At 52.7% G+C, this 24,094-nt stretch overlaps 1 protein-coding gene across 14 annotated transcripts; it reads left to right on the top strand.

Annotated features, from left to right (window-relative positions):
• Positions 1–4,107: 4,107 nt before the first annotated feature.
• On the top strand, positions 4,108–21,253 carry Fgd2 (FYVE, RhoGEF and PH domain containing 2). 14 transcript variants are annotated; one of them, NM_001107617.2, is given in 17 exon segments: positions 4,108–4,351; positions 7,120–7,351; positions 8,044–8,124; positions 8,500–8,648; positions 9,873–10,029; positions 10,178–10,316; positions 10,797–10,855; positions 11,058–11,204; positions 11,672–11,764; positions 14,182–14,261; positions 14,352–14,382; positions 15,121–15,213; positions 15,971–16,102; positions 18,519–18,665; positions 19,814–19,960; positions 20,309–21,086; positions 21,193–21,253. In NM_001107617.2, coding segments are annotated over 16 exon segments (1,968 nt in total). In that variant the 5' UTR covers positions 4,108–4,286; the 3' UTR covers positions 20,525–21,086; positions 21,193–21,253.
• The last annotated feature ends 2,841 nt before the right edge of the window (positions 21,254–24,094 follow it).

The raw sequence follows: 24,094 nt of genomic DNA on the forward strand, positions 1-24,094 counted from the left end.
GACATTGCTCAAATTAACCTTAAAAGACAAGAACACTCAGGCCTTTCAGAAGCCAGAACACAGGCAAATTCCTAGGAAAGGCGACATCAGGAAGGTAGAGGGGGGAACCTTTCAGCCTGCTAAGGGGACAATCAGCTGCAAGCCGTTCCTCAGGGAAGCCTGAGTAAATGGTGGCAAAGAAACAAATAGAAATAGCCTGGCTGTCTGGGGGAGGGGCAGGCAGGATGAGCTTCCTAGAGACTTACTGGATAGGCTAGTATTTCCCCGCCCCTCTTCCTCACTGTACAGTCAGGGACTGGTCGACTGGGCGCCCACCCACCCACTGGCAACCGTCACGGGGGGGGGGGGGGGGGCTCGGTCTGCACGTGACCAAGCAGGCTCGCCCAGCCCCCAGGGCCTCGAAAAGAGCAGGAGGCGAGGCCTTAGCAATGGAGCTGAAGCCAGAGAGAGCTGGCTGTAGGTGTCAGTCTGTCATTTTGCAGGTGATGCGTGCCTCGCTGAGGTTGACAGCCGGGTTAGGGAAGAGGGGGACCAGAATACACACTCTGAGCCCTCCTAGGCCACAGCTAAGCAACGAACTTACAAGGCTGGGAACATCTGTGCCCAAGCCCTGTCACACTACACACTGCTGAGGCAAAGGTTGAACCCTAACAAAGAGCGGTCTCCCCAAGACCAGGAGTGCCCAGAGGAAGTGTCCCTAAGGATAAAAGTAACCCAGACTCTGTTCAATTTGTAATAAAAATGTTGTCACATCCTGAGGCAGGAGATTGCCTGTGGGCAAGGGGAGGGCAGTGAGGCAGCAGCCTGTGTCCTCGCTAAACACACAAAAAAACAAGATAGAGAGCTCAGGAGCAAGACAGGGCATCACCCTGGAACAGATTTGTACCTGGCCGTTTTCTGTTCTGTTATCCGATTTTGGAGATAAAGTCTTGTGTAGCCCAGGCTGGCCCCAACTCACTCGGTAGCCAAGGATGACCTTGATCCTCCCACCTCACCTCCCAATACTAGGATTACAGGAATATATGTGACCCACTGAGCTTAATTAGGGTGGCTTGTGTGAGTGTGAGAGCTCACTGGACAACAGGCAGCTTGTCACTGGCTACATCATTAAAGAAAGTGACACTCTCTCCCTTGGTGACCATCAGCTGGAGGGAGGACCTCGGGGAGCATCAACATATATGTGCATGTATACATATGCATATATGTATGCATGTATGCATCTTCCATGGTATGCAGGTGGTGGTCAGAGGGCATCATGCAGAAATCAATTCTCTCCTTTCACTTTGTGGGTTCTAGGTATAGAACTGAGGGTGTCAGGCTGGGCCTCAATATCCAGGCCATCCCCTCCCCCACACACATAACATTTGTTCCTGGTTATTGGCCCTGTGCTTTCGAAATGGATACTCAGTTACACAGAGAGATTGTTGCTGAACAATCTCTGTCCCTGTCTCTTGAGAACCAACAGTGGTAACATTGTTTTGTCGGTAGTACATGTGTATGAACACACATGTCAATAAAACTCTTACTATAGTAATTGTGTAGCTATGTATCCGGTCTGCCTCCATGGCTGTGTGTTGGTATTTAGAAGTCCCCTTGGCTTTTAGATACATATGGAGGGGTTGGGGATTTAGCTCAGTGGTAGAGCGCTTGCCTAGCAAGCACAAGGCCCTGGGTTCCATCCTCAGCTCCGGGCGGGGTGGGGGGGGGGATAGATACATACAGAAATAATGTCATCTGGCATTTGGAGTTTGCTTATTAATCGGGACACAGAAGGGAAATGGAGAGGACCATGCACAGGCTGGGACTGACTGGGGACTGAACTTTGGTGTGGGCTGAGGGCTCATGGGGGTAAATTATTTTATTCTGTCTACTCCCATGCATGTTCTAAGTTTTTTATGACAAAAAGTGCAAGTAGTCTAAGGATGCTGCTGAGTTTGTAGACAGCTTGGCTTGCTGTGCATCCTTAGCATAGTATAAAACTGGCATTGTGAGGCTGGAGAGATGGCTCAGCTATAGTGTACTCATATACATACAATAAATAAAGCTTTAAAAAATATAACTAGCATTGTAAGGGCTGGAGAGATGGCTCAGCGGTTAAGAGCACTTGCTGCTCTTGCAAAGGACCTGCTCTTGGGATTAGTCCTCAGGACTGGGCCAGCCTGGTGGAAAACACAGCTGGGGGCGGGGGGGAGGGGAGCTCAGAGGTGCAGGATTGCTGGGCAGAAGGCCCCAGACTCACAGCTGCCACGGGAGAAACAGTGCCAGGCACTTTGGGCTCCAGGATGGCTCCCACTTGGTCCTAGGACAAAGACTAGCTTCAGCAGAGGGTCCTGGCTCAGGATCAGTGGGAGAGCGATGCGTGAATGGCCTTCCAGCTTGAATGAACGGAGCAGAGGTGCTGGTCACGTGTTCTGGAAACACCGAGTGACCGAGAGGCTCACGACTAGGCAGATTTCCCTAGGGTGCTGTGATCAGGAATGACCCTGAGGACGGAGCACATGAAGGTCATCCTCCCAGCTCCCTTGGTCTTTGCTGGAGTCATAGGACACCTACCTGGGCTTCAGAAATGACAGTTCTCCCCTGTTCTTCCTGGGTGACCTCAGTCAGGCGTCTTGACCTTCATGAGCCTCTATTTCTGGTAAGGGAGCACAGTGGTTAGCACAGTTCTGGGAATAAATGAGAAGAAAGTGGTTAGCTCTAACCCTGGAGGCTCTCCTGCCTAGGGCGCTAGAGAGAAATCAACATCTTTTTTTTTGAGCTGGGGACCGAACCCAGGGCCTTGTGCTTGCTAGGCAAGCGCTCTACCACTGAGCTAAATCCCCAACCCCAATCAACATCATTTTAAAAAATTATTCATGTTTCTGAGTACACTGTCGCTGTCCTCAGACACACCGGAAGAGGGCATCGGATCCCATTACAGATGGGTGTGAGCCACCATGTGGTTGCTGGGACTTGAACTCAGGACCTCTGGAAGAGCAGTCAGTGCTCTTTTCTTCTTCTTTTTTTCTTTTCTTTTCTTTTCTTTTTTTCGGAGCTGGGGACTGAACCCAACCCAAGCAGTCAGTGCTCTTAACCGCTAAACCATCTCTCCAGCCCAACTCATGATTTTTTTTTAAACATTTATATTTTAGGGGAGGGATACGAGAGACACAGTGTGTGGGGGTTGGAGTCCAGAGGCAACCGGAAAAAGTCCGCTCTTGGTTGGAGAGCTGGTTCATCAGTTAAAAGAACTTACAAAGGACCTAGGTTTGGTTCCCACAACACCCTTTTCTGACCTCTGTGGGCACCAGGCACGAATGTGGTATAACAGACTCACACAGGCCAAACACACATACGCATAAAAATAAAAGGAGAGAAAAAGCCTATTTTTTTTTTCCTTCCAGCATGTGGGGCTGCAGGGTTAGGCTCAAGCTGCCAGACTTGGCTACAAGCACTCTTACCTCTGAGCCATCTCAAACCCATCACATCCGACCCCTTTTTTTTGAGACGTGGTCTCCTGTGGCCCGGGCTGGTCGACTCTGCTTCTCTCCCCTCCACCTCTCAAGTGGGTGCCACGGGCATGTGCCACCATACCAAGTTCTACGGTCCTGAGGATAAAACCCTGGGCTTCCCGAATCCCACACAAGCACTGTCTACCAGCTGAGCTACATCCCCAGTCCTGTGGTCTGTTTTGTTTTTTTACTTAGAAGCTGTTTCTTTCAGCAGTGCACAGGGCCAGATGCAGGAAAGACGCTGAGAATGGTACCAAGTAAAAAAACTATGAGCCCCCAGCGAAGCTGTCAGTCCAGGATCCGGCTCCAGAAAGGTCCTGTGACCTGTTGCCACTGCGGGTGTCTTTTTTTTTTTTTTTTTTTCTTTTTTTCGGAGCATGGGGACCGAACCCAGGGCCTTGCGCTTGCTAGGCAAGTGCTCTACCGCTGAGATAAATCCCCAACCCCTTGCGGGTGTCTTTTCTAACCAGGGCCAAGTATAAGTCTCCGGGAGGTAAAGGTCAGATGCCAAGAGTGCAGGGGCAGAGAACGTCACAAGCTCCTCCCACAGTAGGGAGAGCTCAACAGGCTCCTCCCACAGTAGGGAGCGCTGGTCTCTCTTCCAAGTCACTGGGACCACTTCCTCTTTTATCGCTCTGAAGATAGGAACTGCCCCAGGGCAGTCAGAAGAGATGGGCAGATTCCAGGCTGTGGTAGCCCTGCTTCCCGCGCAGGCCAGGGAGTGCTGAGGGCGCTGACCGCTTGCCCTCCTCCCTGCTTCTGGGGTAGCTGAGGACCACCTTGCAGGCTAGCAGAATGGAGCAAGCCTGTGCGAAGCAGGACTCAGTGTGCAACCTGGTGGCTGTGTTTGAGAACAGCAGGTACAGATGGTGGGGTTGGGGTCGAACCCTTCTATCTGGCCTGGTACTTTGGGAGGTCTCCAATACATGTGCACAGATCCCATTTAAACCAGGATACTAATGGGAACAAGAGGGCAGGATGCAGACAGTACAGAGCCATGCACCCTAGGCCAGTCTCCTAAGTTCCATTCTATACCTCAGGCCTTACCGGTGACCCTAGGGTGTATCTTGTTCTGTTCCCATCCTAGGGAAGAAAGAGGGGTCGCAGGGACTAGGCTGTTTGAGTTTCTGAGCTTTGGGATTGTGCTAATGCTTGTGTCTAAAGGGGAAAGACAAAGCCAAGGGTGGGAGGGGTCCTAGGTAGTCTTGGAGGGGTGTGAGTGTGAGACTTGAAGCCATTTTGCAGGCCTGTGATTTGGGAGTGTCTTTGGTACTGTGCTCTGGAAACACGCGCCAGATAGAGGTTTGGCCTCAGGAGGTTTGGTGGGGCGGCGGGGAGGGGGGGGGGGGAGTTGTGAGGTTCGGGGGTGTGGGGGTGGGGGAAGCTGTGAGGACCTGAGAGATGAGGGAAGGAGGGGCAGGTGGAGGGAGGGGCTGAGCCCTTGTTTATGCTAGAGGGTTCCAGAACCTGGGTATGCTTGAGTGGTTCTAGCTGAGTCCCCTTGCCTCCAGCTGCCAGATGCTGGGTAAGGCGGCTCTCGTACCTGAAGTTCCGAGAGAAGGACTCTGCTGTTAAATAACCCTCGGCCACTAGTGTTCCCAGCCCTAGGAAGCCACAAGAACACAGTGCAGTGCCTAGGGGTCTGTGGAGGGTGCAGAGATAGATTTCTACTTATGACACCAAATTTTGTCCTTCTGAGACACAAGGCCACAGGCTTTAGATGCCCTGGGAAGGCCTCCCTCCTGCGTTGTGAGGGTCAAGCACAGGAAGTGCCTGGGGCCTCCACTTGGAACCCTACATTCATTCCAGGGCAAGTTTCACTTCTGGAGTTGAGCAGCTTGACCCTGCCTCTCCAGGAGCCTGGCTGGACTCATTCTATTCAGCACCTGGGACAGCTCTTGGCCACGGCCTTCCTTGGACCACCACCCCAGATGTGGGGGACCACCACACTCAGAGTGCTGGAGGGTAGGCTCATGTGGGTGCCAGCTCTTGGGGTACTGAGCTATGCCAGTCTGCACCGTGCAGGGAGAGTAACCGTACAGAGGAGTGGGTCACAGGAAGCACGGTCAGGAATATGAGAGTCAGGCTCTGAGCGAGGGGTACCATGCTGGCTTTTCTCTCTGTGGGGCCCTTGGCACCTACCTATCTGATCTGAAACTGAGGGCTAGAGAGGAAACAGACGCAGGCCTGAGTGCTTAGAAATGCAGAAGCTGAAACCAAGTGTACAGGAGAAAAACCTAAGACTCAGCACCCTCTCACCCCACTCCCACCGCCCTGGCTATAGGTCCTGAGGCCAAGGAACTCCATTTTCTGTGTCTGGAATTGGCTCCATATTCCTTCTGCCCCCACAATGCCCCGTGACCAGGGCAATAGCCTCAGCTCTCTGGGTCTCTCTGTCCTTGACATCAAGAGTAAAAAGACAGCTTAGCATGGAGGTTTGGGCCTCTGCCTTCCCCGCCTGGCCCACTTTCAGGTTCCCATCCTTTCTGCCTCAGTTTCCACATCTGCAGCATGGACGCATGGACGCAGAGACTTCTTTTCTTTTTTTTTTTTTTTCGGAGCCGGGGACCGAACCCAGGGCCTTGTGCTTGCTAGGCAAGCGCTCTACCACTGAGCTAAATCCCCAACCCTGAGACTTCTTTTCTGTCTGGGTTTGGAGGCTTGGTACCTGTCTGGCCTTTGTTACCCTGTCTGTCTTCCTCGTGGGGATGCCAACCCAATGACGTCACCCTGGCTATTTCTCTGCAGGTGCCTGGTAGGGATAACTCTGCCAGTGTGGGTTTCTCTGGCCTATGGGACTGGTAAATGCAGCAGCGCAGAGCTCTTCAGGCTGACTTTGCCCCCTCGTAACGGGGCATAAAGGGGTATAAGTGTCCCCAAAGAGGCCCAGCTTCAGCATCTGTGACCCTGTTCTGAATTACCCTATGGCTCCCACATTTCCCTCGATGTGTCGGGAGAGCTACAGAAAAGAAAGCAGGGATGAAGGCCAAAGCTGGACTTTGATCCTGAAGGAACCTCTAGAAAAAAAAAAAAAAAAAAAAACAATCTGTGTGTCAAAGGAGTGGTTCTCTCTAGACGTGCTTGCATCTGAAACAGGGAAGTATATAGTTCCCCAGAGAATAAAAGAGGTCATAGTGACTCATTTAGGGACTGATAGAGTTCCCCCCACCGGGGGTGGGGGGACGACTCAGAAGGATGGTGCTGGGGCCACGGCTCAGTTGGTAGGAGGATGTGCACAAGACCCTGTCCCCTAGGGGTTGGGGATTTAGCTCAGTGGTAGAGCGCTTGCCTAGCAAGCGCAAGGCCCTGGGTTCGGTCCCCAGCTCTGGAAAAAAAAAAAAAGACCCTGCGCCCTGCCCCCTGCCCCGTGTGAACCAGACGTAGTGGTACACGTATGTAATCCTGGCACCAGAAGTCCAAGGTCATCTTCCACCGTAAAGGCGGCCTTCAGTATGTGAGACCCTGGCTCACAAAAAGAGGGAGGAGTGGGTGGGTGAGGACCGAGGAGGATTCGGAAGTTCTGACAAGTTCCTACACTCTGCCGGGCCCTTGGGAGCCCATGAACACCAGTGGCTCGCTCACACCGGTTACCCTGAGGAGACCCTCCAGTGTGGTCTGTTCTCAGCAGGTCTCCGGGAGCAGCACCTGGACCCCATAGTTTTGAGGACCAGCCCCATAGCCCTGAACATCAGCTGCCCCTGTCCCCAGAGCCTTGGGAGGCACCCCCTGCCGGGGAGGCCTTGACGTCTGAGTTCCGGCCAGTCAGCAGGACATATCTGAATTCCCTCAAGAATAAGCTATCGAGTGGGGCTTGGAGGAAATCCTGCCAACCTGGGGCCAGTCCAGGGCCGGAGACTCAGGTGAGGGTTTGATCTCAGGACTGCTGACTCTGACTGGGGAATGGGTTAGAAGGACCCCTTGGCTTTCTGTCTCTCTTTCTCTCTCCTCTCTCTCTTCTTCCCCCTATTCAAGACAGGATCCTGCAGTGTAGCCCAGGCTGGCCTTAAACTCACATTCTCCTGCTTCTGTATCCCCAGTGCTGGGGTCACAGGTCACTCTAACTCTCCTTCTTATAAGGTCACCAACCACCCATCCTTATGACCTTATGTAACCTTAATGCTCCCCCAGCTCTGAGGGGCCAGAGGACGGCTCAGCTGCGATGCTAGGCCCCTTCTCCATGTGTCTTCCCCTTCATGCGTGAGGCCTCCTTCCACAGTGGCTCCTTGACTCCTTGCTCCCATGAAAGCCCGGGTAGAAGTTGCTTAGCCTTAAGACTCAGGCCTGAGGGGCTGGGGATTTAGCTCAGTGGTAGAGCACTTACCTAGGAAGCGCAAGGCCCTGGGTTCGGTCCCCAGCTCCGGAAAAAAAAGAACCAAAAAAAAAAAAAAAAAAAAAAAAGACTCAGGCCTGGAGCAGTGCATCTCTCTAGGCTGTATTCTGTAGGTCTACCAGGAAGGCAGGAATGCCAGAGGGTGTGCCCACCAGGCAGAGCAACATTGTCCTCCGAGGAGCGGCAAGCCAAGTTGTCCACCCTTCTCCTCAATCCCTGTAGGAACCTGAGGAGAAGAGGGTCGTGCAGGAGCTTCTGGAGACGGAGCAGGCCTACGTGGCTCGCCTGCACTTGCTTGACCAGGCCAGTCGGGGCTCCTCATCACCCACCATATCAGGAGTGCAGACACCAGGCCGGGATTTGGCTTTTGCTCAACCCACTGACCTCGTTGGGTGGCTTTGGGGCAGCGTCAGAACTGAACCCATTAGCACCTCATGCACTGCCTTTGGTCCTGGCCAACCTCATATATGCATTGGCTTCCCCACTGATTACCCTCACTAGATGCTCGGTAACCAAGGAAGGCCCAAAGCCTAGGAAGACACAGATAGAGCTGTTCCCTTGGCCAAGCCCTAGGGACTCCTGGCTTGTCTGCCCATCTGTAAGGTGGCCTGAATCCAGGGCGGTGGGCGGTGGCTTCCTCCTGAGTAGGGTGTGAGTAGCTGCTGGTTCCCTGTCTAGGTGTTCTTCCAGGAGCTGCTGAGGGAGGCGAGCCGTAGCAAGGCCTTCCCTGAGGACGTGGTGAAGCTCATCTTCTCCAATATCTCCTCCATCTACCGTTTCCACGCACAGTTCTTCCTCCCGGAGCTGCAGAGGCGCGTGGATGACTGGTGAGGACTCGAGTCACGGACCCGGGGTGAGGTTGCCTGTGAGGCCGTGTGCTTGAGTTTAGTTCTGGCCGTGGCTGTCTCCTGCAGGCCTCTACCTCTGGCACAGCCGGAGAAGACGGGGCCATTCTAGGCCCTGTGACTTAAGAGGTTGGGTGTCGTGGTACCGAGTGGGAACCTGGCCTTGATCTGTCGATAGGCTGATTTCCTAGCCAGCAGCTATGTGATGTTCACGCCATTGTTATATGGGAAGCCCTGATCCCAGCACCCGCATGTTGGTTCCCAACCATGTGTAGCTCCAGTTAGAAGGGGTCTAATAGCCTTCCTGTGGCCTCGGTGGATACCAGGCATGCACATGAGCACATACATACATGCATGCATGCATGCGTACATACATGCGTACATACATAATACATGCAGGCAAAACACTGATACACATAAATAAATCTAAAGAGAGATGGGCCTGAGGGCTGGGGAGATGGCTCAAATCAGTAAAGCTTTGCTAAACAACCCCACAGACCCGGCTTTAATGGCTGGGACTCACAGTGAAAGAAGAGAACCATTTTCCAACACTGTCCTCTGACCTCTACATGTGTGCTATGCTACAAGCATCACCCCCCCAACACACACACACAGGAGTGCACACACACATGCACACTCACATGACGGTAATAAATATGAACTTGTTAAAACGAGAGATAGAGTCGGGTGGAGACCCGTCTGGCCTACCCAGACCCAGAACAGTCTGCCAGGGCCACAAACAGGTCTGTCTCAAACAAAAAAAAGCAAGATGGGGGTGGGGGTGGGACGCAGGTCTATAAACTCACCCAACATCACACCCGTCTTTTCTGAGGAGGAAAACCAAGACTCGGAGAAGCTTCCACAAGGACACACGGCTTAGACTGAGGAGAGCAGAGACAGGCAGCCATCCTGGGCTGTACTCTCAGGCAACCTGTACATGGAGCCTGTCAGCTACACGTGGCCTTCTGCAGTCTCTCCAACCAGGCCTCAATGGGCCTCAGAGGGAGGCTAGCCAGGGACCAGGGCTCAGAGCGAAAGGAGGAGGCAGACCCTCAGGGAGCCACACTCTGACCTTCCCCCCTCAGCCCCCCCCCCCCCCCCCGCCTGAGGGAGCCTGGAAAGGCTATTGGGGGCTGGGAAGCATGAGTCTGGCTCAGGAGCCAAGACGGGAGTTGGCCAGACTGAATGCATCCCCTCCCAACTCAGGACAGCCACACCACGCATCGGGGATGTGATCCAGAAACTGGCCCCCTTTCTGAAAATGTACAGCGAGTACGTGAAGAACTTTGAGCGGGCGGCAGAACTGCTGGCCACCTGGATGGACAAGTCACAGCCCTTCCAGGAGGTGGTCACCCGCATCCAGGTGAGGGGCCCAGGGGAGGAGCCTGCACGGCTACCTGGTGAGCCTGACCTATCTCCCCCCCTCCCCCGCAAGCCATTTGGACAACCTCAGGTCTGGTACCCCATTTTCTCCACTCTCACTCTCCTGCCCGCCCCCCCTGCTCCCCAAGCGCAGTGAGGCCTCCGGCAGCCTGACCCTGCAGCACCACATGTTGGAACCTGTGCAGAGAATCCCACGGTACGAACTGCTGCTCAAGGAATATGTGCAGAAGCTGCCAGCCCAGGCCCCAGACCTCGAAGATGCCCAGAGTGAGGATACTCCGGGGGCCCAGGGAGCTGGGGATGGGGGTGGGGGGATCCTACTTGAAGACTGATTGGTTGGTGATGACCCATCGTCGGTCCTTTATCTGTGGTATCCACACCACGTGAGCCACAGACGAGGCAGGGTGGCAAGGCCCAGAGAGGTTAAGTGACTCGCCCATGGTCACACAGTTCAGAAAAGAGCAGAGCTGGGATTTGAACCTACACCTGTCGGGCATACACTCTTAGGTCAGGTTTTGCCCTGGGAGTAAGAGAGAATGGCTGAAGTCATCAATCTAGTCCCAGTGGCCTCAGGGTCCCCATCCTGGGTGGCTTCCATCTTCTAGACCGTCACTATGCTAGCCTGCTTGAGCAGGGCTGTGTTTGTGGTAGTTATGATAGGTGCTCCCGCCCCTGGTGCTATTGTAGAGCCCAAGCCCCGGGGGCTGCAGGTCTCCAGGAATGACTGGGGCTCTGTTCCCTTGCTAGGAGCGCTGGACATGATCTTCTCAGCCGCACAGCACTCGAACGCAGCCATTGCTGAGATGGTGAGGAGCCTGTCCTCGGAGTGGGCATGGGGGCATCCCCGGACACGCCCTGTCTCTTGGTCCTTGTATCCACTGATCCTATCCAGGGTACCTGCCCCATGCTACCTCCTTGCCTTTGGCTCCCCCATCCTATCCCATCAGGCACACTCTCAAGAAGCTGGGACCCTGCCCAGCCTAGGCTGAAGGTGTGCCCCATCTCCAGGAGCGGCTGCAGGGCCTGTGGGATGTGTACCAGCGCCTGGGCCTGGAGGATGACATTGTGGACCCTTCCAACACCCTGCTCCGAGAGGGCCCTGTTCTCAAGATCTCTTTCCGCCGCAGCGACCCAATGGAGCGCTACCTGGTTTTGGTAGGGGCTGCCGAGTGGCTGGTGGCTGAGGGGCCAGCTTTGCATCCCCCGCCCCCAGCAGAAATCAGGGTCTGAGCTCAGGTTGGCTTTAAGGCCCCTGTTGCTTCTGTGTGCTCTGAAGACGGCGCAGCATGAGGGAATTAGGTTAGCTGCCCCGGAAGTTCTGTTGAGCTGATTCTGGGAAACCGGAATCTTCTGAAACCAGGCAGCGTTGTTATCAGGAGGTGTATATCTCCTGTCAGCCCACAGGTCCTCTGGTTGCTTTGGTGCCCCAGTGCTCACGGTAGACCTAGACGGACCTTTGGGGCCCATCACTGCAGTTGGGGGCTAGACAGCCACGTCCTCACCCCATCCCGGATCGCTCTGTGAGCCAGCCTAGAATGTAACCAGAGGGGACGGGGAGGCGCGGGGGCCAGGGCACTCAAAGCACCCCGAGCTGCTGCCCATACCTCCCCATGTCCTCCCAGTTCAACAACATGCTTCTGTACTGCGTGCCCCGGGTCCTCCAAGTGGGTGCCCAGTTCCAGGTGAGGACCCGCATCGACGTGGCTGGCATGAAGGTGAGCTGTCCCCCAAAGAAGGCTCAGGGTGGGTTGACAACAGGGGCCAGAGTAGGTCCTTGTAAGGGTATGGCTCCCTCTGGGGCAGTTCACGACTCTGACAACCTCACGGTGCTTTCCTTGCTGTCTGCACCACCGTGGTTCAAAGGGTAATGTGTGGCCGCTGTTCTGAGACCACATGAAAAGGCCCTGTGTGCCTGCTCTGGGCTGCCACCCTTTGACAAGCCTGTCTCACTTGCTAGCGGCCCCATAGCGCCCTCTGCTGGACGTTGCTGGGCATGGTGGGAGAGAAGCTGTCTACGACAAATGGAAGCCTTTTTTTTTTTGAGTCAGGTTTAAGGGACGGTGGGGCTTGAACCACCTTGGGCGTTCTACCAACCTAGGACCTAGGACCTAGGACCCGGTGCAGGGCGCACGTCATTCGTACAAGACGATTGTGTCTGTGGTCTGAGATGGTCCTTGTGTTTCCCAGCCTAAAAAGGAGAGATTACAGAGGCACGCCATTCAGGAACCTCACATATAACCCAACAGGTTGTAACCTGCACAGGGATACCTCACCGCAGAGGTGCCATCGGTGACCTATGACAGATTGTAGAGTTACCGTGAGAGCCGGCCAGCAGGTGGCAGTCTAATATCTTGTTCTGATAAGATCCGGCCATGTGCCACTTGGCCACAGATATCAGGAGAGCCTTCTGAAGCAGGAGGCCCTTTGGTGATGAGCACAAAGAGCTGTGTGGGATAGAAAGACCCTGAACTGGGCCGGACCTGCAGAATGTGGCTGAGATGGCCTGGCAGGCATCCAAAACCTGGAGACTCTAATGAGGATCCCAGGGCACCTTGACTCAGGCTGGGAACTCTCTGGGGTTCCCCTTTCTTTCTTTCTTTTCTTTTTTTTTTTTTTTTTTGGTTCTTTTTTTCGGAGCTGGGGACCGAACCCAGGGCCTTGCGCTTCCTAGGTAAGCGCTACCACTGAGCTAAATCCCCAGCCCCTGGGGTTCCCCTTTCTTCACAAAGCCCTTCCTGCTTGGACTCCTCCAAGCTTTCAGCCTCCACCTTCTCCTGATCCCACCTCTGACAAGGGTGCTAACAGTTCATCCAGATCTCCCATGCTGCTCCCTCAGCGCCCGCCACCCCTCTCTTCCCAGGGCTTCTGTCCTTTGCAGCAGACTTCACAGCCCCCCCCCCCCCCGGTCCCCCAGAATACAGGGTCCAGACTCCACCTAGCCCTTCCTGATCTGAGTCTGTGTAGAGAAGTCAGGCCACTGAGGGCTATAGGATCAGAGTCCTCAGGATTCTAGGGCTTAAGATCTGACTCAGATTCCTCATGCCAGTCTCTGTGCACATAGCTTGGGGTTAGGTCTGGGCCGACTAGGCCCTGGGGGAGGGGTGAGGATGAGTATTTAACCAACCTCAGTCTTTTTTTTTTTAAATTTATTTATTTTTTTTTAAAGATTTATTTATTTCATGTACATGAGTACACTATTGCTGTCTTCAGACTTACAGATAGTTGTGAGCCACCATGTGGTTGCTGGGAATTGAACTCAGGACCTCTGGAAGAGCAATCAGTGCTCTTAACCTCTGAGCCATCTCTCCAGCCCCTAAATTTATTTTTTAAGATTTTATTTTATTGGGCTGGAGAGATGGCTCAGTGGTTAAGAGCACTGACTGCTCTTCCAGAGGTCCTGAGTTCAAATCCCAGCAACCACATGGTGGCTCACAACCATCTGTAATGAGATATGATGCCCTCTTCTGGTGTGTCTGAAGACAGCTACAATGTACTCATATGCATAAAATAAATAAATCTTTAAAAAAAAAAGATTTTATTTTATTGTATGAGTACACTGTAGCTGCCTTCAGACACACCAGAAGAGGGCATCATATCTCATTACAGATGGTTGTGAGCCACCATGTGGTTGCTGGGATTTGAACTCAGGACCTCAGGAAGAGCAGTTGGTGCTCTTAACCACTGAGCCATCTCTCCAGCCCCCAACCAACCTCAGTCTTATGGCAGAAACCCAATGCTAGCTGCCTCATTTTGCCTCTTAAAAGCTGTGTGACCGGGCTGGGGAGATGGCTCCATGGTTAAAGAGCACTGAGTGCTCTTTCAGAGGTCCTGAGTTTGATTCCCAGCAACCACATGGTGGCTCACAACCATCTGTAATGAGATCTGATGTTTCATTTAGGCTACGAAGAAAACAACCCCAAAGGTTTTCCACAGACTCAAGTGATTTCAAGGTCCAGTCTCTATTTCTGGTGACCCTTCAAAACCGTCCCCTCCACTTCATACCATGTCAGCACCAGTGCTGCTGACATAGTTCTGAAGTCTTCAGCCCCCTTTGTGCAGAGCTAGGCAAATGGCAGGGGAAGAACCCTCAGTGCGGGGATGTGATTCTGATGGTGCCTTCCTCTACCGGCAGGTGCGGGAGCTGACGGACGCTGAGTTCCCGCACTCCTTCCTGGTATCCGGCAAGCAGAGAACGTTGGAGCTGCAGGCCCGGTAGGTGCTAACGGGCTGGGACTGCCTGAGACCAGCAGATGACCCGGCTGGTACTGTCCTCTGCATTGGGTTCTCTTTCCTTCTGAGCAGGTCTCGAGAGGAAATGGTTTCTTGGATACAGGTATGGGCACTCCTGGGAGTCTGAACTAGGCCTACTTGAGAGGAATGGGAGAGAAGGGGTGTGTGTGTGTGTGTGTGTGTGTGTGTGTGTGTGTGTGTGTGTGTGTTCCAATACCTGGGTATGCCTGGTTGCCTCGTTTTTGTTTTTGTTTTTTTTCCTGTAGAGTTTAAATCAGCTATACCAAATCCTGTTATGCCTTTCTGGGTGGTTTGTAGCAACTATGTATGCATGCATGCATGTATGTATGTATGTATGTATGTATGCATGTATGTATCTATGTATGTATCTATGTGTATGTATGTATCTATGTATGTATCTATGTGTGTATCTATGTGTGTATGTATCTATGTGTGTATCTATGTATCTATGTATGTATGTGTATGTGTGTATGTATGTATGCATCATACAGCTTTCTGCCTGCATGTATGCCTGCAGGCCAGAAGAGGGCATCAGATCTCAATACAGATGGTTGTGAGCCACCATGTGGTTGCTGGGAATTGAACTCAGGACCTCTGGAAGAGCAGACAGTGGTCTTAACCACCGAACCATCTCAGGTCTGGAGCAACTCTTATAACTCGGTTATAAGACTCGGTTTTGGCATGTATAACCTTGAGATGACAGCTTCTCCTTCATGTAGAGTCTGGGGCCTACTTCAGGCTGTACACTTAGCTAAATGTATTGGATGTGAGCAAGATGCCTTGGGTACCCCTCACCTCCCCAACCCCCACCCCCACTTAGGCCTGCCAGGCAGCTATTGACCAAGTCGAGAAGCGAAGTGAAACCTTCAAGGCTGCTGTCCAGGGACCTCAGGGGGACACACAGGAGCCCAAGGTAATAGGACCTTCTGCACCCCAAGGCTGAGTTTCAGGAACAAAGAGTGTCCCCTAACCAGGATTGACTTTACGTGAAGGGTCCAAGGAAGCCCTTCCACCCAGCATTACCCTCGGGTCAAGGGGGCCAAAGTTTCTGAGTTAGCAGTATCTCTCTTGTGTTGTGATCCAGCACTCGGGAGGTAGAGACAGGAGGATTGGAAGTTCAAGGTTATCCTCTGATTTTTAGTGAGTTCAAGGCAAGCTGGGGCCCCATGCGGCCCTAGCTCAAAAAGAACCTTCAAAAAATAGAAGGCAAATATTTTGCCTTTTGCTAGGTGTGTCATCAGACCTATAATTCCCAGCATTGTGCATTGGGGGCTAGCTTGGGCTACATAGTGAGTTCCAGACCAGACTTAGTTATACAGTAAGACTCTGTTTCGAAAACAAACAAAGCAAACATGTCTGCCGTTGGAGCCTTGAGTAGAGAGCTGTATGAAGACCAGGGAGGACCCCTGCATAGCCGAGGCTAGACTAGTAGATCTGAACTGATCAGAGAAGCAGGGAGAGTTGAAGGTGGGCTCCCGGATCTCAGCTCTGAACTCTGGCTTTCTGGGTGACGCTCCCGAGTTGTTTGACCCCTCCAGGCCTGCTTCCTCACCTGTACAGTGAGACTATTAGCCAGCTCATAGCCAACTACCTCAAGCAAAGGTTGGGGGCCTCCAAGGGGTACAAGATGCCTCGAAGCGCCTACCCAGCCAGCTGCTCCCCTCCCTCAGCCACAGGCAGAGGAGCTGGGTCTCCGAGCACCTCAGTGGGTCCGAGACAAGATGGTGACCATGTGTATGCGCTGCCAGGAGCCCTTCAATGCCCTGACTCGTCGGCGTCACCACTGCCGGGCTTGTGGCTACGTGAGTACACATTGCAGGGACTGGGCACTCAGAACCTGCCTTTGCCCAGGACATTCCTACCTCCAACATCAGGCTCAAACTGAATCCTGTCCATCCTGGCCGGCTCTCTGGCCTGGGTGTGTCCACTGCCCTTGTCTGTCCCACCTGTGATGCTGTGTGAAGTTCGGCAATGGGGACAGGAGATGGGTTCAGGGAAGTGAACCAGCCTGTGGAAGCTTCCTTCAGTGATCTTTCCTGTTACCTGCCCAGAGCTGAGCGTCTCTATCCCCTGCTGGGCACCCACCCACTGCCTACAATTTGCCAGTCCCACGACCTGGTATGTCCCTGGTATTAGCAGAGGCTAATCCTCTCTCTTCTCCTTTTATACATTGCAAACTCCAAATTCCTCGGCAGGCCTCCGTTTCCCCACCTGAGTCCTAAAGTATAATCTTGTGAGATGGGAGCAGGAGGGCCACGAGTTCACAGCCAGCTTGAGCTACCTAGCAAGACTGTAGTATTCAAAGTCTTTTAAGTACAATGATATGCCTTCTAGATGGCTCAGGGATGATGGCGTTCGCCACCAAACCTGATGACCTGAGTTCAACCCCTGGGACTCATAGAGCAGAAGGAAAAACTGATTCCTGTAAGATTATCCCAACTTTCCAACTTCCACAGCTATACCATTGTGTGTGTGTGTGTGTGTGTGTGTGTATGTGTGTGCGCGTGCATACACACTCACTCTTGTACATGCTCACAAACACTAAATGGTTAAAAAAAATAGCCAACAATAGCTTGAAGCCAAATGACTGATGCATGCATATAATCTCAGCACATGGAAGGAGGAAGTAGGATCAGAAGTTCCAAGTCAGCCTGGACTACATAGTGAGTTCGGGGACAGCCTGGGCTACATAGTGAGTTTTGGGTCAGCCTGGGCTACATAGTGAGTTCAGGGTCAGCCTGGGCTACATAGTGAGTTCTGGGTCAGCCTGGAACATGGCTACGTGAGACCCTACCTCAGAAAAGCAAATGAGGTTGTTGAAGAGAAAATGATGTGTTTAATAATTATATGAAATTGAGCTGGGGATTTAGCTCAGCGGTAGAGCACTTACCTAGGAAGCGCAAGGCCCTGGGTTCGGTCCCCAGCTCCGAAAAAAAGAACCAAAAAAAAAAAAATAATAATTATATGAAATAAATTTCTCAATAAAGACAGAGGAGAGATGGCTCGATACTTAAGAGCACTTGGTGCCCTTGCAGAAGACTCCAGCTCCAGTGACACCTCCTCCTGGCCCCCACAGTCACCCACACGCATGTGGTGTATGCTCACACAGAAGACATAAGTAGGAAATAAGAAGAGAAGTGCTTACATGTCTCAATAAAAGCATAATACACTCCCAAGGCGCGCACGCATGCACGCAGGCCCAGGTGTCCTCACCCTGACTCCTGGGTGTCTCAGGCCCGTGCATGTCCTCTTTGGGGAGTCAGTGAGTCACCATTTCGTTTCGTGTTCAGTTGCCAGTTTCTGTCTTCCCTTTCTGCCTCAGGCGCCCTGTGAAGGCGGGGTACACAGTGACTCCCCGAGAGTAGCCACACCCAGCATGCCCGGGGCACCCTGGTCTTCCTCAGAGTCACACTCATGGTACCCGGAGTTTCTCTCCACACCTCCCTCACCTAGTATCGCTGAACATCCTCACACACCTTCAGCTGGGAGCTGGGTGGCTGGGCTCCCCAGAACACCTGACGGGTCTTCCTGACCCTCCCTTCTACAACAGGTGACAAACACTGTTTTTTTTGTTTTGTTTTGTTTTGTTTTGTTTTTCTTTTCTTTTTTTTCTTTTTTTCTTTTTTCTTTTTTCTTTTTTTTTTTTCTTTTCTTTTCTTTTTTTTTTCGGAGCTGGGGACCGAACCCAGGGCCTTGCACTTGCTAGGCAAGCGCTCTACCACTGAGCTAAATCCTCAACCCCGACAAACACTGTTTTGTTTGAGACTGTGCCTCACATAGTCCAGGCTGGCCTTGAACTGCCCCCCACCCCCCCCCCCCGCCACCATTCCCTGCCCTCCCACCCCACCTCCAATCTCCCCACTTTGTTTACCAACTGAGAACTACATCCCCATCTGTAAACCCTGGGACCTTAAAGGCGCCATTTCGGGGCTGCCAGTTAGCTGTGTGGCCTAACCAGTCACTTTCTCCTCTGAGTCACCCTGCCCTAGCTGTTTCATCAGAGGGCGTGCATGTATGTGTGGGGGGTTGCGGGGGCAGAGTCCTGCCCTTGCTGGGGCCAGTGAGGTTCTGGTAGCTACAGCTTGTTCTGCCTAGCCATCCCGGACCCAGCCCCATGTAAGAGGCTCATGCAGGGAAAGTGGGTAGGTAGGGCTGTGCAGTGGGGCTGGGCTCCTGTGACCAACCAAGCTTCCTTAACCCTGCTGCCCCCATCCACAGGTAGTGTGTGCAAAGTGTTCTGACTACCGTGCGGAGCTGAAATATGACGGCAACAGGCCCAACCGAGTCTGCCTGACCTGCTACACGTTCCTCACCGGAAACCTGCTCCCTGACAGCAAGGAGGACAAGAGGCGAGGCATCTTGGAGGTGAGGGCTGGAAGCGTCCTTCCCATAATTCTCTTTGCAGAAGACTCTGTCCAGGGTTCTGAGAAACAAGCCACCACCGCTCCCCTCCCCTCATCTTTCAACCCACAGACAATCCCTCTCCTCTAGTCCAAACATACCAGACCTGACAACAGCCAGGAGCCATGGGCTGTAGGGTATTACTTGGTCTCCCCCACTCCTCTGTGTCCCCATCCAGTAACAGCATGGCCTGTCTGTTCCAGTTCACGCTCCTAGGGCCCACCCCACAGTTCTGCAAGGCGAAGACGTGAATGTGCCAGCTGACCTTGTGTGATAAGTGGGGATACCCAGGCTCCAGTCAGGCGGACTGCAGGCACCATTCTAACTGGAAGGGGCCTCGGAAACCCAGTCTGCAGGTCTCCTCTGTGATCTGACTACCAGCCTCAAGCCCTCCCAGAACCACTCCCCGTTCTATGAGCATGAGCTATGGCAACCCGTCGTGGTCATCTTTGAGCTCCCCCATGCTCACACCAGAGTCTGGTGTGCAGCTTCCTGTAGCTCATGGGGGACAAGAGTATCAGGAGTCTCTTGGAAAATAGTTCACCCACGAGCAAGTTGGTTTCTCCTCACAGACTCCAGCTCCCTCTCTACCCCAAATGTCCCCTCGAACCAGCCTCACAATTGGGCAAGAGACCTGCTTCCATAGTCTCATGCCTGTCATGCCCCAACTCTGTCCCTTGACCAGCTCGGGTGGACAGCCCTGTCTCCCACAGCTCGGGCTCTGGCACTCACCCACACCTCATCACTCCCATGGTTCTGCCTGCTGTTGGCCAGCATGAACTAGGACAGTGGAGTCTCTGAGCCTCGGAGACAAATGACCTGTCATTCCTTGTAGCATCCTGCAGAGATTAAGGATAGTGATTGTGTCAGGAGTGATGGCATATATGCCCAGAACCCCAGAATCCTGGGGTGTGGGGAAGATGATCAAGAGTTCAAAGCCATCCCTTGCCACATACCAAATTTTAGGTTAGCCTGGGCTACATGAGCCTCTGTCTTAAAAAAAAAAAAAAAAGAAAGAAAAAAAAGTAGTGATTGTAAAGTTTCAGGGCTGATGTCTGGTCCCATGACACCTTGTGGGCACTCTGTCACCTGACTGTCCTTTCTACTTTCAGAAAGAGACCTCCGCAGGGCCCGACCAGAGTGTGGTGTGCAGTTTCCTGCAGCTCATGGGGGACAAGAGTATCAGGAGCATTCCCCGGAGCTGGTGTGTGATCCCCCGGGATGACCCGCTTGTGCTGTATGTCTATGCAGCCCCCCAGGTATGCCATGTCTGTTCCAGCTAGGCCTCCCCACTCTCACAGGGGAGGGGAAAGTGGGCTGGGGGGATTATTTGCCCAACAGGGACACAGTTTCTTCAAGTTATAGGTTACTGAGCTTTAGAGCTGGGCTCAGACTGAAGAACGGCTCATTCTTCCCTCCTTCTCTTCCTCCTCTTCCTCCTCCTCTTTCTCCTCCTCTCCTCTTCCTCCCTCCCCTCCTCCTCCTTTTCCTCCATCTTCCAACAGGCCCCGTCCCTCAAGGGCTTCTGGTGCAAGCAAACATGTGTGGCTGTCAGGGTCTGCGAGGCTAAATTGGGGGATGGTAACCCATGGCTTTTTTCCCACCAGGACATGAAGGCTCACACCTCCATCCCCTTGCTGGGTTATCAGGTGACTTCAGGGCCCCAGGGGGACCCTCGGGTTTTCCAGCTGCAACAGTCAGGCCAGCAGTACACCTTCAAGGCTGAGTCTGTGGAGCTGCAGGGCCGCTGGGTGAGAGCTATCAAGCGTGCGGCCAGCGGCTGGACCCCCGAGGGACCTGACGAAGAAGACATGTCTGACTGACTGAACCACAGCTGGCTGCTCATCGAGAACCTTGTCCATGACAGTTTTCCCACGGCTCTGTCATTTTACCCCAGGCTACCCCTGACCCATCTGTTGTCCATACCAAGATGATTCGTCTGACTCTGCATCCAGCAGACATGGGTCCTTTCCTTCAGGAAGGCACACATGTCCCAGCCGGCTTGGGGGCTGGAGACTGGGGAGGAGGGTGTCCCCAGACCACGCTAAAATGGAGAAGTATGACCTACGTCGCAGTTTAATGGGTAGCGTGCCGGCCTAGCATGCATAAAACCCTGGGTTCATTCCTCAGCAACATAAACCGGGCATGGTAATACATGCCAACACTTGGATGGGTAGAGGAAGGAGAACGAAAAGTCGAGGTTACCCTTGGCTACATAGTTAAGGTCTAACCTGGGCTACATGAGAAACTCAGCGCACGCGCACTCGCGCAAACACACATACACATCAAAGTAAAATATGAAAAGTGCCAGTAACCAGGACCGTCGGTGCCCTGGTGAGGGTATGAGCCTGGCTGTGAGTCGGTCACCTAGGAAGCTTTAAAAGGGTCCAGGGGAGGGGCTGGGGATTTAGCTCAGTGGTAGAGCGCTTACCTAGGAAGCGCAAGGCCCTGGGTTCGATCCCCAGCTCCGAAAAAAAAAAAAAAAAAAAGGGTCCAGGGGAAAAAAGAGACACCAACTAACTTTGAAATTAAACAATGTCCCTGTCTATTCACAAGGCTTTTTATCTGCTTGATCTGAGAAGGGGGAGGCCAGAGAACATGGGGGATGCCATGGGAGGATCCTAGGTACCGGGCCCTATGCACCACGGCCAGGGAGGAAGCTGAAAGCCACTCAGGGTATCCTGCAAAGTCAGAGGAACCATGATTGGAGTAGCAAGATCCCATGAGGCCATGTGTGTGTATGTGTGCGTGTATGCATGTGTGTGGTGTGCATTATGCTTGTGTGGTGTTCATGTGTGCTTGTGTGGGGTGTGTGCACACACATGGGTGTGGTGTGCATGTATGTGTGTACAGGTTTGTGTGTAGGGTGTGTGTGGTGACACACTTATGTGTGTGATATGTGTGTGTGGTGTGCATGTGTGCTTGTGCATGTGTGTGTGTGGTGTGGTATGTGTGTGGTGTGGGTGTGCTTATGTGTGTGCGGTGTGCATGTCTCTGTGTCTGTCTCTCTGTACATGTGTATTTTGAGTCAGGGTCTCAGTATATAGTCTTGTAGCCCTGGCTGGCCTGTACTGGCTATGTAGCTCAGGCTAGTCTTACAGAGGACCCACTGTCTGTCTCCTGAGTGCTAGGATTAGAGACAGACAAGTCCACATGAGGGTGCTGTAGCAATCATTATGAGCTAAAACCACTGCTTTCCAGTGAGGACATCAACTCAGAGAGGTTACTGATTGCCTCTGGGTCACACAGCCAGTGCATAGGAGAGCCAGCAACATGGGGACAGAAAAAAGAGGGTGAGGGAGCGTTGGAGGGACATGGAGATGAAACTTTCTCCTCCCCTCAGGGATGCTTGGAGCCAGCGAGATGGTTCAGCAGGTCAGGATAGAAGCTCCTCAAACAAGCTGGAGAGATGGCTCAGTGGTTAGAGCGCAGACCGCTCTTCCAGAGGTCCTGAGTTCAAATCCCAGCAACCACATGGTGGCTCACGACCATCTGTAATGAGATCCGGTGCCCTCTTCTGGTGTGTCTGAATGACAGCTACAGTGTACTTATAGATAATAAATAAATCTACCATAGGATCCTAAGTCAGCACTCCATGGATACCTGCACATCTGTGTTTCCTGTCCGGGTTAATTAGAGAACCGGACCAGCCCAGATAAATGATAAAATGAGTTAAATGTACGTAGTGGGATCGTATGCAGTCGCGAAGAGGAACATTGTCATCACACTTGCATGGAATGTGATTACGTTGAAGCAAAGTAAGCCAGACTCAGAAAGACAGACACCAGACACAGATTCCACACGCACACAATCTTTGCATTGGAGAGATGGCTTTTGCAGAGACCTGGGTTTGGTTCCCAGCTAGGGAGGGGACTTTTTTCTTTTTTTCTTTTTTCTTTTATTCGGAGCTGGGGACCAAACTCAGGGCCTTGCGCTCGCTAGGCAAGCGCTCTACCGCTGAGCTAAATCCCCAACCCCGGGAGGGGACTTTAATGCAAGGAATCATGGCCATATGCCCAAGCCAAACAAAGCTTGCCTCTCCTGACTTTCCTCCTCTGGGACGTTTTTCTTCCCCCTAAGGATCTGAGCCTGCCACCTGCACTCGGGGCTTTGAGGACCTTCTGGCTCCATTCCCTCTTTTCTTCTTGTCCCCCCCCCCCCCCCCCCCCCCGGAGCTGGGGACCGAACCCAGGGCCTTGCGCTTCCTAGGCAAGCGCTCTACCGCTGAGCTAAATCCCCAACCCCGCCCTCTTTTCTTCCTGACATGAGCGCCCTGTGTTGCATCTTTCTTTCTTTTTTCTTTCTTTCTTTCTTTTTTTTTTTTTTTTTTTTTTTGGTTTTTTTTTTCGGAGCTGGGGACCGAACCCAGGGCCTTGCGCTTCCTAGGCAAGCGCTCTACCACTGAGCTAAATCCCCAACCCCACGCGGCATCTTTCCATCCGGAGCCACACCCTCAGCTCCAAATCAGCTCGTTGACCTTAGTCTGACGATGTGGCAGAGTCCAGGAAAGATGGGATGACTTGTCTCCGGCCGCTCAATGACTGACAGTTTCCGAGTCAAACCCAGCCAACACTAGGGGGCAGCATCTCCCAGGAGTTAGTGTCGAGCCCACCACAGAGCCCCGCCCCCAACCCCCTGCGGTTTGCGTCCACTAAGGCATCTCTACTCTGGATTGGGTTACCTCACACTGGTCCTACATCCCTGAGGCTGGAGAGGAGGCAGCTGCTGAATGAATCTGAATGAAAGAGCTTCTTGGTGGCCTTTTATCTTTTATCTTTTTTTTTTTTTAAGATGTATTTATTTGGGGTTGGGGATTTAGCTCAGTGGTAGAGCGCTTGCCTAGGAAGCGCAAGGCCCTGGGTTCGGTCCCCAACTCCGAAAAAAAGAACCAAAAAAAAAAAAATGTATTTATTTATATGAGGACCCTGTAGCTGTCCTCAGACACACCAGAAGAGGGCATCGGATCCCATTAAAGATGATTGTGAGCCACCATGTGGTTGTTGGGATTTGAACTCAGGACCACTGGAAGAGCAGTCCGTGTTCTTAACCGCTGAGCCATCTCTCCAGCCCTACTTTTATCTTTTTTTTTTTTTTTTTTTTTTTTTTGGAGCTGGGGACCGAACCCAGGGCCTTGCGCTTCCTAGGTAAGCGCTCTACCACTGAGCTAAATCCCCAGCCCCTACTTTTATCTTTTAAATTATTTATTTCTTTTTATTTATGTGTGTGTGCGCGCATGCGCGCGTGCGGAAGAAGCCAGAAGAGGCCTTGGATTCCCCTGGGATGCCAGGTCTCATGTGCCCAGGCTGTTTTTGAAATGAATGATATTAAAGTTCTGATCCTTTTGTCTCTCTCCCTGTTCGTTTATGCAGTAGAGCTGGGTCCCAGAGATCCTG

The sequence above is a fragment of the Rattus norvegicus genome, chromosome 20 (assembly GCF_021556685.1).
Source record: "Rattus norvegicus strain SHRSP/BbbUtx chromosome 20, alternate assembly SHRSP_T2T, whole genome shotgun sequence".
NCBI lineage: Eukaryota > Metazoa > Chordata > Mammalia > Rodentia > Muridae > Rattus > Rattus norvegicus.